Source organism: Propithecus coquereli, unplaced genomic scaffold, assembly GCF_000956105.1.
Source record: "Propithecus coquereli isolate 6110/MARCELLA unplaced genomic scaffold, Pcoq_1.0 Scaffold316, whole genome shotgun sequence".
Taxonomy (NCBI): Eukaryota; Metazoa; Chordata; class Mammalia; order Primates; family Indriidae; genus Propithecus; species Propithecus coquereli.
Window position 1 is genome coordinate 1,129,268 of NW_012148797.1, and position 13,179 is coordinate 1,142,446.

Here is a 13,179-nt window from a genome sequence, read left to right on the forward strand (position 1 = left end):
GTTACGTCATAGGCCTCACAGGCCTTTTAGGCAAATACCTGATGCCCTTTGGCATGAACCCTGGACTTGACTAAGAAATGCAGGCTCCAGTGATAGCAGGAAATGGAATCTGGGAACTTGTATGACACAATTCAGTCTTGCTGAGAATTTTGGGCTAATATTTAACTCTGAATATATATTGACATAGGCAATTCTCCTATAACAGATTAATACAAAATTTAAAAATGCATATAAAAGTCTTGATTTTTATCTAAATTACTCTTTTTTAATTGGTTTTTGGGGGGTGGGGAATGGTATGTCCTATTTACTGTTTCTTTAATTTTTTTTTTTTTTCCCATTCTTGCCACTGTCTTTCTTTGGGCTTTCTTGGGCATTACATTTTTCTTTTCCATTTTCTCCACATTTCTTAGCCACATTCCTATAACAGGTTACTTCTATTTCCATCACATCTTCATCTAGCTCCAGCAGACCTCTCACATTTCCTGCTTTTCTTTCGTGCTCTCTGTTCCTCTCTCATCATCTTTGCCTCTGTCTGCTTAGTTCTCCTCTCCTCCATTTTTCTTTTTTGCATCTGTGTTCAGCATTTCTAGTTCCAGTCCCTTTCCTCTGCTCTTTCTTCTTTGCTCTGATCTGCTGACTTGCTTCTGTCCCCTCCTTCTGTTCCCCTCCTGGGCATTTCTTTGGCCCACCTTTCCTTCTCCTCTTAGACTTCACGTTCTTGTTGGTAGGTGGGGGCTGGTACTGTAAACATCACAAAAATAATCACATTGAGAACAGGCAGCTCCTGTGGTGTCCCTGAAGACAGAGCCTTTGGGTTAGCCCAGAATGCCTGGGCTCCATATGATGCAGGAGACAGCATTGGTGCTGGAGAGGGCTCTATAATTCAGTCACAAGAGCCATCATTGTAGAACCCTGGTGCTCCTGACACCTGCCCCCTCCCCAGCAAAAAACTGAGAGGCACTGGGTCTCCTGAAAAAATAAAGAATGAACCTGCCTTCACCCCGTCAAGCATATGTTCCTGCCAAGTTTCCTCTGTGGTCTTTGCTCCCTGACTCACCATTGGCTACTGTGTTCTGTGTGCACTGGGTCCTGCCCAGTACCTTTCCTACCCTAGGGGTGGTACCCTGGGTCACATCTCTGCTAAGCCTTCACAGTCCTCCAGCCTCAGGTGCAGTTCAGGACCAGGAAGCAGCAAAGGTGTCATTCTGAACTTCTTGGTCTCTCATCTAGTACCTTCTGCACAATGTTAGCTCCAAAGATTAAAACCATACGTTGGCATTTATTTTTCAACAGAGTCCCCAAGAAGACCTAAATGAGAGCTTTTTCTTTCCTTACTCATCTTTCTCACTTTCTTTTTCCTCCTTCACTATTTCCTTAGTTCTCTTTCTTTCTACTTAATGACTAAAATTTTAGTTAATCCCTTATATTCATTTGTTCATTCATTCACTCATTCAACAAAAATCTATGAAGTGACTAAATGTGCACCAGATGTTTTATATACTTCCGATGGCACAGATGGTACCTCTAAGGTTTGTTTATGGTCTAACTCTTAGAAAAAGATGCCTGCAAATTTTGATCACTAGAAATTTCTAGATGTTCTTGCAGCCAAACAGAAATTTCTATTTTTCATTTTTTTCTTTAATTATGCTTGCGCTGAATGTGAATTTTGAATAGTTTCCATTACAGTCCTTTTTTTCTTTGCACGATTTCGAATCCCAGAACTTGAAAGGTTACATGCTCTGTTATTAATTACAATTTTGACAGACATTACCATTGGTCCAACAGTTACTTTGTGCAGGCATGTGAAAAGCATCTTAAAGTATGTGCATTAGTGTTCTTAATTTTGGCAACAACCTGATGTGGTAGATATTACCATCATTCCAATTTTACTGATGAAACTGAGGCTTGGGTAGGTTATACTATTTGGCCAAGGGCTTTCAGCTGGTGAGTGGGGAAGCTAGGACCTCAGTTTTGTCTGATACCAAAGCCCATGTTTATTTAGTCACTGTTTTCCACAGTCTTGCAATCCTCAGATAATCCAGAGCAGTGGAAGGAGAAATTTGCAATGCAGAGTGACCAAAGAGATGGGCATCGAATCCATCCCTTTGGTGGGAATGGAGCTTTTCTGCCCTGTAAGCCAGGAGGCTATGGGGTAGAATTTCTGTTTGGCCCAACCACATGTAAAAGACAGAGGTCATTTGAGGATGGCCAGATCCCACCTGGGTGAGCCTACCTTCTGAGTCTTGGGCATGTCGGTGTGGCGCTGGGCACGGACAGAACGGGCTGACTTGGCAGGCTTGAGGGGAGCACAGTACATCTCCAGCCTCCTCAGATCACAGCTCCGGAAGCAGCACTCGTCCACGATGCCTGTCTGAGGCGCCCTCCGACTGCTGGAGCCGTACCCTGTGGGCTTGTCTGTACAAAGCAAGCAGAGTGGCCTCATGTTACAGGAAGAATCTGCTATCTTCACAGTCTTCCACCCAGCTCCCGATGCCTTTCCTCCCTCCACATCTAGTCAACCTACACATTCTCCAATGTCTCAACCTCTGCTTTGAAGCTTCCCCAGTAATTACTGATCCCATGGATCCTTCTGGATTCCAGAATGTCTCCTGGAGTCTGTGTCATGCTCGTTAGCACTAACTCACTCACCACACTATTTGTGTTAATTCTCCCTAAGTTTTCAGCAACCTTTTGTCAAGGATCTTGTCTATGCCCAATTCTAGTCTTTCATCATATATTGGCCTACTTAGGAGGATGCTAGTAATATTAATTAAAAGAAGATCATGTACTGTTTCCTTAATCTCTTTAGCAAAGCTGCGTAGTTTTTATATGCAGGACAGTTCATATGTTTGCTTTTTTGCTTGACTGAAAAGTCAGGTTGAACAGCAAAGAGGTTTAAATCTGGAAAGGGCTCCTCATTGTACCGATGTGAAAACTAAGACCTGGGGTTGGGAATGACTTGCTCAAGGTCATTTTTGCAGCAAGTTGTAGAATCAAGATTCAAATTCAGATCTACTTTCTACAAAGCCCAAGTACCTCATTGAGCACAGGATACCTGTTAAATGACCCCTGGACACATCACGTAAGCTCTCTGGGCCTCAGTTTGCCCATTTGTATAATGGAGTTAATAATATCTTCCTTGTAAGAATTGTTTAGGATTAAATGAGATAATGTATGAATAATACTCAGCACAGCCCTAAATAAATATTGGTTTGCTTCCTCTGAGTACCCTTTCCAGGGACTTATATGATCTACAGAGAAGCAGTGTCACTATTGACTGTACGTAGAAGCCTTGGAACTTGAAACTGATAACAATGCCAATGTGATAGGACTCCCTCTCCCATCAACCCAAGAGACCAGAACAATCAATTCTGTTTTTTATAGAATAACTACCAGACTGAGAAAACAAACAAAATGTCTACCTTTCATGTGATTCTCATTGCTCAGAGGGAACACCATGAAGATTATTTCTTTTGATATTTACAAATCAATTCGACCTCTTTACCTTGGCAAGTGGGTTTTGTTTTAGTTTGATTTTGTTTTGGTTTGGGTTGGGCACCCTTTTCCTGACTCTAGAATTAAAAGAGAGGACAAAACAAGCTTACATGGAACTTAAAATGTACTTGAGTTATCTGTAAACTTTTTGTCATTGTAGACCTTTTGTTAAACCAAATCTTACATATGCACCAGTGTATGAAACGGCCAAAGTGAATCTGCTCTGGCTCAGGCAAGGGCAGAAGGCCTGGCTCTTGGCCTTCTCATCTCTTCCCTTATCTCCTTTGGAAGGTGGGGGGCCTGGGTCTTCTCCACTGACATCGAGGCTTTGTGGAAGAAAATTTACAAACCACTGATTCAGAAGAATCCAATTAATCAATCTGACACACATTTGATCTTAATTCCTGACAGAAGAAAGCATTACATTTTATATAAAAAGTCTTAACGTTTGCGTAATAATGACACCATACTTGAAGATGGGGTTTTGAATGTCAAAGTCCTCAAGCATTTTGAACTCCTTCACTGGGGAGATCAGGCCCATGGTAATGGCCTGCTACCAAACTAGCTTGGCCGCCTCACTGCTGGAAGGGCCAACCGTTTGTGGCATCCTCTAAGAGCCCAAATGTTTTCCTGATGCTTGGCACAGGAGCCTGGTGGCTGCCTCCTCCTGTAACGCAGGTTTATTGTCATTCTTAGGGCAGCTGGAGGTAGTAACTCCGACAGGGTTCATTTGTGGTCTCTCTGGGCGGGGTCTGCTTCTCTCTCTCGGAGCAAACCCTGTGGGCTTCTCATGGATGTGAGGCTTGGGAGGGACCCGGCCCTGGCGAGCCAAGACTCAGCTGGTCCCCTGAGCAATGTAAACAATGTTTTTTGTTTTTTTGTTTTTATAATCTTTCCTGGAACTATAAATTAGAGGAAAGACACAAATGGGCTTACATGATTCTTTGTAATCCACAAAGGACTTCTACATACTTTTTGCTAAGTGGCTAGCCAGTAAAAGTGTAGCCGATACCCTTTGTTTTTTCTCTTGGGGCGGGAAAGAAGGAGAAGGTGACTTGGCCTGTTTTGTGATAGCTGTCTCTGTAGTCCACCACAGGTAATGATTGTTCTCTGTTGAAACTATAAATTTCTTAATGGCATGTAATGGGATTCATGTGTTGATTATGAAATAGTAATTTGATGTCTGGGGGTAGGCTCGTAGGAGTTGTTCCAGAAACTTTCAAACTTAGCTAATTCAGAAACAACTGATTTCAAAATTCATGCTTATTGATTGAAGATGGAAAAGGTTAGGCTTTGGGATTCCAGGACTTATTAAGCATTTCCATTTTAAGCACTTCTATCTTAATCTTGTTTCTGAGATCCAATAGGTGCCGGAGCTCCTTGCCTGCTACAGGAGGCAGATACCAACTTTCATCCTGAGATGGCAAAGAATATTTCTACAAATTTCATATTCTCTTCTTGGTGACTATCAACAGCCATGAAACTCACCACAGGTTTATTTCCTCTTTTAAAATAGAAAGTAATCATCATCACAGCAAAAAATAACAGCACACACCAGGCATCTGGTTTATCATCTCTCTGAAATAAGCTCAGAGTTGGACATGGCTCAGTCTATAAAATAGCTATGCTTTTTAGTCTACAAATTGATGGATTTAGGAACAGAGAATTTTAGGACTTTTCTGTAATGTCCCATAAAGAAAGTTTATCTTATGTCTTTATCTGTTTCTTTGAAAGCGTAGTATACAGACTTAGATTTTGCCTTAGACATAACTGCCAGTTATCTCTAGCTACCACAGTCACGGAGACATGTTTTCCTTTGTCTACAAATGGACTCATTATACTTAATTGGGAATATATGAATATAACAAATGTTTACCTCTTGCCTTTTAAAGTTTAATTCATCCTTTGAAGCATCCTCTAAGGCTTGATTTCTGGTTCTACATCAAGATATTTAACAATAATCATTTCTCACGAACTGAGAGACCATAGTTGAGGGTCAAAGTTTTGTCCTATATCTTCAAACACTGTATATTGTTTCTTTTTCCAGAACCACAGTAAAGGTATTTGCTTCCTTTACTAAGAGTCTAAAGCTAGAAGCCTGATACAATGTGATTGATTAGAAAGGCAATAAAATAATTTGCTCCAGTATTTGAGATTTTCTTATTTGAGAAAAAATAGGTATTTTTAATGACTTCTAAATCACAGTTTGTATCATTTTGACTAATTTTTAAATGAGATGCAACAAATTGTTCCATCCTTGCTTTCATAAACTCCTCATTAGGCACTGTGTAATTCTGCTCCAGTGGGCAGAATCAGAATTGGTGGGTGGCTAGAAAACAAATATTGGCTTAATATAAGAAGATATTTTAAACATTTGGAACTTACAAGTGTTAAAGACTTCCTTGAAAAGTAATGAACTTCCCATTTCTGGAAGCAGTTAAGTAAAGACTATATGAACACTTGTCAGAGATCCTGGGAGCAGATTCCAGTATTGCACACAAAGGGTGACTGCTATGGTCATTTCTATTCTAAAGATTCTATGACAAGTGAAGAGATGAAAGAGTAAATTCTGGGCCAAATATTCAGTATGGTTGGAAGGTACTTACATTGCCTTTAAGAAAGAGGTTGAAATATTTTCTAACTAAAGTTAAAAGTTTTTTTACTTATCATTTGAGTTCCCCCAGATCCTCAAAACATTTTTTATTGTCCATACTCAATGCTACAAAAAAAAAATGAGTGACTGGGATAGTCCCTTCTACAATGAGGTACCATCCCGGAGTTGTTTTGGCATTATAAAATGTCTGCGTACTCACTCAACTGTTTGAGTGAAAAGGAATGTGTAACATTCCACAGAGTTTTTCTTGCTGACAAAGTCTTGACCTTGAAAATTTATATATTTATATATTTATTTTGTCAGTAGTTTTGCTTCAGAGGTTTCATAGCATGTGGACCAAAGATTTCCTACCAGACAAGTTGGCCACCACCAAACCTAGACTTTGACTCCTCTATGAGTAGACATAATGTTTAGTCACAATGCACTGCTGTATCTTGAAAGTTGGCCAACAGAATTCCAATGGTTAAACAGCTGGCTTCTATAATAACAGCACTTCCCTTTAAATAATGCATGGTCAGTGGAGTAATTCAATAATCTTCAGGGCAAACTTGCTAGTTACAAGGGTTTTGGGCAGAACTGTGGCATCATCAAAACCACACCAATTAGCTGAGTCTCACATTTTGTCATGGATGCAAGCAACTAGCTCTCCTACATCTCTGAAGGGAAATGTGTAATGCTGAGATTTAACTGGGGTCATCACTTCTGGAACAAAAAGCTCTGGTCATTCATCACTGGTAAAAATGGTACCACCTCTACTGGTGCTGCATAAGCTTATGTTTCTAATGGGTTTCTGGATATGCAGCTGTGATACTATACTTGACGACTCAACTTTAATTTCCTGTGAAACTTTCCTTCTTGCTTACTGAGAATAACATAGTTAAAGGCCCTACTTTAATGTTTTAACTCTATCACTGAAAAGAGGAGACATTGATTTGAAGAATCAGTGTTCAAATAACAAAGAATGCAATACATCTAGTTCTGTAGACATATACATGTTACTTTTTGAGTTCTGAGGAATAAAACTATTCCCTAGAAATTTGCTAACAGTAAGAAGCTTTGAAATGAATATTTTTTTCAAAAGCAGGAAAAAAAGGTAAGACAATTCAAGTTGGATTTTAAGGGCTATTTCTAGAAAAATTTCAATTATATTATTAGCAAATAAGAAACTAATCTGCACTTAACTTTGATTAGCTAAAGATTGATTATACAACCAAATATCTTAATTTCTTATTATTCTGCCACTTATTTGAAGAAGCCAGAAAATTAGTTTTTACACCAATTATTTATTTCAGACGTCTAGACACATTGAAAATTTGGAATAACTCTGAATGATTATTTTCTTAGGACAATATTGCTCTATGGGCCACCTTATCTAATATAAATTCATTTAGCTAACAATTTTATGTGAAATAATAGTAGGAAAATTGTGTAAGATGTGAATAATCTTAAAGTAGTCTTTAAGCATTTTGATTGCTATTTTCATTTGTGGAAAAGGGAAAATCACTTCCCAATCTTTCCTACACATTTGATGGCTTTATAAGGAAAACTGGACTCCTTTTTATAAATTCCTAGTATAAAGAAAATTGTGTTAAGGCTATTACCCAGATCCCAAATGTAATACATTGAATGGCTGATATTTCCTCAATTCACAGGATTTGCATTTAATTTAAATCCTTTCGAGAGTCAGTATTTTACCTTTTAAAAATTTTCTATGGAAACCACACTTGAATAAATGCAATTATTGAGTAGTCATGTGCTTAGTAAAGATATGGAAGAAAGCTTTTACTCCTGTCAACTGGCCACATATTTATGCATTTGGAATAACGTAAGTATGTACACACACATACCCAAACGCATATTGGGGAATTAAATGAATTATTGTTAGTATCAAAGCTGATGTCAAACATTTTGAGATTAGGGTTGTTTTTGAAAGTTTTTCTAAAATATCTATCTATCTATCGCCTGCTTTATACTTTGCTAGTGGACCCTGTACATTCCTGCTTTTCTGTGGAAGGATATTTCCAAGTAAGATTGATCTTTGGCATTTGTAAAAGTGAACACTGAGAAAATGTTCTCTTTTCTATGAACTGCATGTCATAAGCTTTTCGTGAAAACCTATCAAATTTAGGCATTGATTTCACTTTTGGCCTGTGTTAATTTTTAATTGCCAGTGTTTTCTGGTCTCACTACCTCTCAATTGGACGAGGTCATCTTTTCTAGGAATCATGGCCCTGTATGACCTGCCCCCACCCTAACCACACAGCAACTCTTTCTCAGCTACTAGATTTCCATAACCCAAAAGACCAAAGTCTTCCCATTACCCAATCAAGCCAATGTTTGTGTATCTCTGTGTCTAAAATGATTGAAGCAGAGAGTTCTATGGGGTTGCCCCTTTCTTGAGAGCCTCCCTTCTTTTGGAAGCCTAACTCAAAAGCAGGTGTGAAAAGAGTGCTATTCAGTCCACCTTGGTTTCCAAGGCTAGGAAGCTAAAGCACAAGGCCTAGAGGCAGTAACAACTAGAGATTCAAAGCAGAAATGTTACTGTTTTAGGACTCTTTGGAGAAATGGACCAACAGAGTGGGAAGCAATGTGATGTATTACTTTAGCCTGATACAATGCCCTGGAGGATGAGCATCTTGCCAGGACAGCACAATTTACTAGCTTAGGTCTGATTCCAGGGCTTGGAGGAGATAGATGTAGCCAAAAAAATTATACTTTGGCGAGAGAAATGCTTTGCTGGACAGAAATGTTGTCCTAAGGGTATGGTTTGGTTTATCAACGTCTAAGGTGAAAGATAATCAAATGCCAAGTGGTCATTTTTATGATGTTTGAATTATTTCAGTAGGGCCTGCTATGTAAGTTAGCTACCTTCTCCTAGTTACATAGTTTTTGTTATTTAGAACATATTGCAAGATTTGAGTATGGTCTGCCTATGACATCTGTTATACCAATGACAGAGGCATTATGTGGCGTGATAAAAAGCACAGGGTTTGGAGTCAGACAGGTCTGGATTCTGCCACTTATTCACTGCTAATCTTTGATTTGGCAAAGTACCAAATCTTCTAAGACTCAGATTCTTATATGTAATGGATGTAATAAGAGTACCTACCAAGACTGGCATGAAGATTAAGTGAGAACGTATGTAAAATATTTTGTACAATATCTGGTGTGTGGCAAACTATATAAATGTTGGCTATTATCATTGCTGTTATTATGGAGTTGAGTTGGTTAACATAGCTAGCTGGGCAGGTATCCTTTTCCTCCTTTACTCTTTAAAAATGCATCCTTTAGAAAATTTGGTTGAAACAGATGGCCTTTCTAGATAGAGGAGGACTGTTATCCATTAAAATAAATGAATAACTGTTCCCTTGAAAGGATATCCAAATTTTAATGTTGTATAGACTTGTAAAAACTGTATGTTGTATAGTTTTAATCTAGAATAGACATTCTATGAGAATGGATCCTCCAATCAAGTCAAATAAGGCAAAGTCATATGGGCTTATCTCAACACCTTGCTACCTGTGATTTATCTCAAATAATCCACAGTTAAAGTCATTGGCTTTTCAGTGTTAGTATCCACCCATTTTATTTCAAAACAATGCTGCAAGGCATGGGATGAGTGTGGTGAAATACATGACCAGAATTGGTTTCCCAATCACTTTCAACTAGTGCATGTATTTCTCTCCTCTCTCTCTACTTCATGCCTCATCTCTTTTCACTTCTTTTCCTTTTTCCTCTTCTCTACTGTTAATCCTCAGCCATTGATATTCTTTTTGCTCACTACTGAACTTTAGGGCAAAAGCTCATGCCATTGCAGAGTTTGTGGTGGGCAAGGAATTAGTTTAGTTCTCTCCCTGTAATGACTGAAAACTAGGGCTCCCTCTCCTGTCAGCCATGCTTTGGGAACAAGCAGTCACCAAGTATATGATGTCACCAGGCCCACTTAATCACTACTCCATCTTGGACCCAAGCCTGAATAAAATGAAAACAGACAACAAGAGAAAGAATAAGAAGGGATGTTGAGGAATCACACACATGGGCCTTGGTTATCTCATTTTTTCTTTTTTTTTTTTGAGAAAGGCTGTGACGAAACTTGAAAGTTGAGTCTGGCTCCAACCTGGAGATTGTAGCCATGCCACCAGTATTATCTCCCATACTTACACTGTTATTGTTAGTTCACTCTTTCAGATGTGGGAAGAGAGGCCTTGTAGGCAAAACATAAGGCATTAGTGAATAGAGGATAACGCCCCTCTTTCTGGTGCCACAGAAAGATAAGTCAGCCAAAGGGGTATTAAAACACATTCTCTTTATTTTTAGTTTCACTCTAAAGTCTATCATTTCTCTTTTCTTTGCAACTTGGCACCTGCCCTGCATTTTCAGGGGCCCCACTCCCTGTCAGTCTCCTCATGCAGGCCTCTGTGCTGCCTGGGGCACATCTGGACATTGTCCCAGGGGTGGTAGTGACGCGGTCAGGATGGCAGGTGAAGGGGTGACAGCTGCCAGGGAAGGCTGGCATGTCTGGAGGGAGAGCATTGGGAGGTGGAGGCCCTGGGAAGAGAGGCATCGGGCGTACATCAGGAAGTACACTGCTGGAAGACAGCCTCCGCGGCAGCAGAGACAGCCCTTGGCACTATCGCAGTGAAGGAAGCAGACAGAGTCAGTGACAGATTGAACACAGGGAGAGAGGGAAGCAGGGAGGGAGGGCGGGAGGAGTTACATGATATAAATAACTGTATGGCGTACACTTGAGTGCCAGCTGGATTGTGTGTGATATCCCTTTCATGCTGGTGTGTCAACAGTGTTGTTCTTGGATCGAGAGGTCCTGGGGAGTGTTTCTATAGCACCTAGCACAGTGCCATATGCAGAGAGGGAATCAAAAGCAGGCAATATGGTATGTTGAAAACAACACTGGATTCTAGCCCCGGATCCTCTGTGGACTCACAAGTCACCCAGACTCCCTGAGATTCAGTTTTCTCATGTAGACAACCAAAGTGCTGGATAATATCAAGCACTCCTTCTACAAATATGTCTCTAAATATTATCTGGATGGTCACATTACTCACTTTCTAATCAATAATGTATATACATGGCATATCAGTGCTTCTCCCTGATAACAGGAAAATACAGTAGTGAAGAGAGGTTTGATGAGAGAACTAGGAGTTTCTTCTTTGTCAAGTTTAATTCTTCACTAATTTCCTTGGTGTCAGTCAATGGCATATGAATCCTCTGTGTGATATCCTCTTCCTTTCAGGTGGACAGATTCATGGTTTCCCTGGAAATGTACAGCTACAACTACTTTTTATCTCATCTCTAATAATGTGAATGAGCTTCCAGAGAGGCCACAATCTATGCCATTGGAACCCAACACCTGCCCAGAGGACAAAATCAGAAGGTAAAGATTTTAAACAGTTTTTCAAATGCCACTCCCTCTGTAAATAAAATAAACGACAGCTAAGGTTACAAAAATTTAAAAGTCTGCACAGAGTGCTCAGCCAAGTTGTAGTAGTATTCATTGAAACACCAAGCACGTATGCAGACTGAGGCTGAATGGTCCATTTAGAGTGTGTTTATATTATTTTGGGAAATTTCAGATAAACTCTGGACTAATCAGACCATTCCATTATTTTTTTCCTTTCTGTGAAATTTTGCTGCTATAATTTTTCTCCCCTTTTCCTTTAATATTTGATTGCTTAAACATGATCAAGAAACTTTAAATGCTTTCCTCCAATTATTGTATTTTAGAATTTCATGTATCTTTGGATATTATAGAAAACTCAAGGTCAACTAAAGACGTTTCCTAGTAATCTTCTGGAAATCATTGAGCCTGTTAACTTCCAGCCATTGCACTCCTCCCAGTGCCTTACCTCCCGAAAATTATTTTTTTGAATTGAAGAAGTGAACTACGAATAAGGAGAAAGGGAGAGAGAGGTGTGGTTAAGTTACAGCTTGTCTCCAAGCTAAATCATGTTCTCATCTTTATTTTATCTGGGACCAACATCATGCCTACATTCCCAAACCTCATTAAATGCTTTTGAGCAAATATAATATCCATCAAGAAAAATCTCTGATTCTCTTATTTATTTTATTAAATTAAGCAAAGAAAAACATTTTCAGTTCATGATATTGGACAGAGATATCACACTGCTTTTCATTTTCATTTTTTTCTTACACACTGAGACATCCTGCAAATGGCCACATCACTCTGCTTTGGGACCCACTCTGAGGCAATGGACTTTTGGCCCTCTGGACACTCACTTCTGTGAATTTCCTTTCTGAGAACTGGAGACTATTGCCCCAGAAGTCGTTTTCCAATTTATCACAGAACCTATCCATGGTTGCAGAATTAGTTGGCCTAATTGAGAACAAGCAATGTGAGGTCTAATGTGACACACAGCTGGGGAGGCTCCTTTGGTGCAGGGACACTGGGCCAGGATGACTGCTTGTGGGCCATGTTATTTCCCCTGACACTTGCCTTCTGTCTGCTCTCTTTGGCTCAGATCTGGGTTTGAGAAAGCTGTGTGAAGCATTGCTTATGCTAACACTTAGGTATAATTAGCTCTCCCCAGCTCTAGCAGAAGTGAGGGCCTAAGTTCAGGGGCTAAATGATTTTTTCTAACACATAGTTTTTCAGTGAGGCAGTCTCTGTTCTCTCATTCAGGCCTTCTGCCCAATACCTGCTTCATTGTAACCCCACATGAAGCTTTTCACCCTTGGGAGAAAGGAGAATATCAAATCCATTGATCTCTTGATGGGCATGGTTTCTCTAAGCTCTACTATGTCAACTAGTTGCATATTTGTACAAAAAAACCTGCATTTAAGAACATTTAGGTTGATGGAAGAAATGACCCTCAAGACCTTGCAGCAGCTTCCATGTAATAGGGATGGAAGGAGAGAAGCGAAGTTTTTGATTGTGAGTAGTAGGAGTTCTGATATGAGAATGTGAGAGAGCTGCACACATCTTCATTCAAGCCATTGAAGATGACTTAAAGAAGAGAATTTTGGAGGTAAAAGACCTCTACAGGGAGAACTATGAAACATTGAGGAAAGAAATAGCAGAGGACGTAAACAGG

The 13,179-nt window shown here is 39.7% G+C and overlaps 1 protein-coding gene across 1 annotated transcript in view; it reads right to left on the bottom strand.

The window, feature by feature from the left end:
* Positions 1-248: 248 nt before the first annotated feature.
* The window catches only part of IGF1 (insulin-like growth factor 1 (somatomedin C)), a 56,521-nt gene continuing 43,590 nt past the window's right edge, over positions 249-13,179 (bottom strand). The window contains exons 3-4 of the mRNA XM_012650259.1: positions 2,234-2,415; positions 249-741 (exon numbers count right to left, since the gene is read on the bottom strand). Of these exons, the coding sequence (XP_012505713.1) occupies positions 517-741; positions 2,234-2,415 (407 nt within the window). The 3' untranslated portion in view covers positions 249-516. The remainder of the gene's footprint in view (positions 742-2,233; positions 2,416-13,179) is intronic.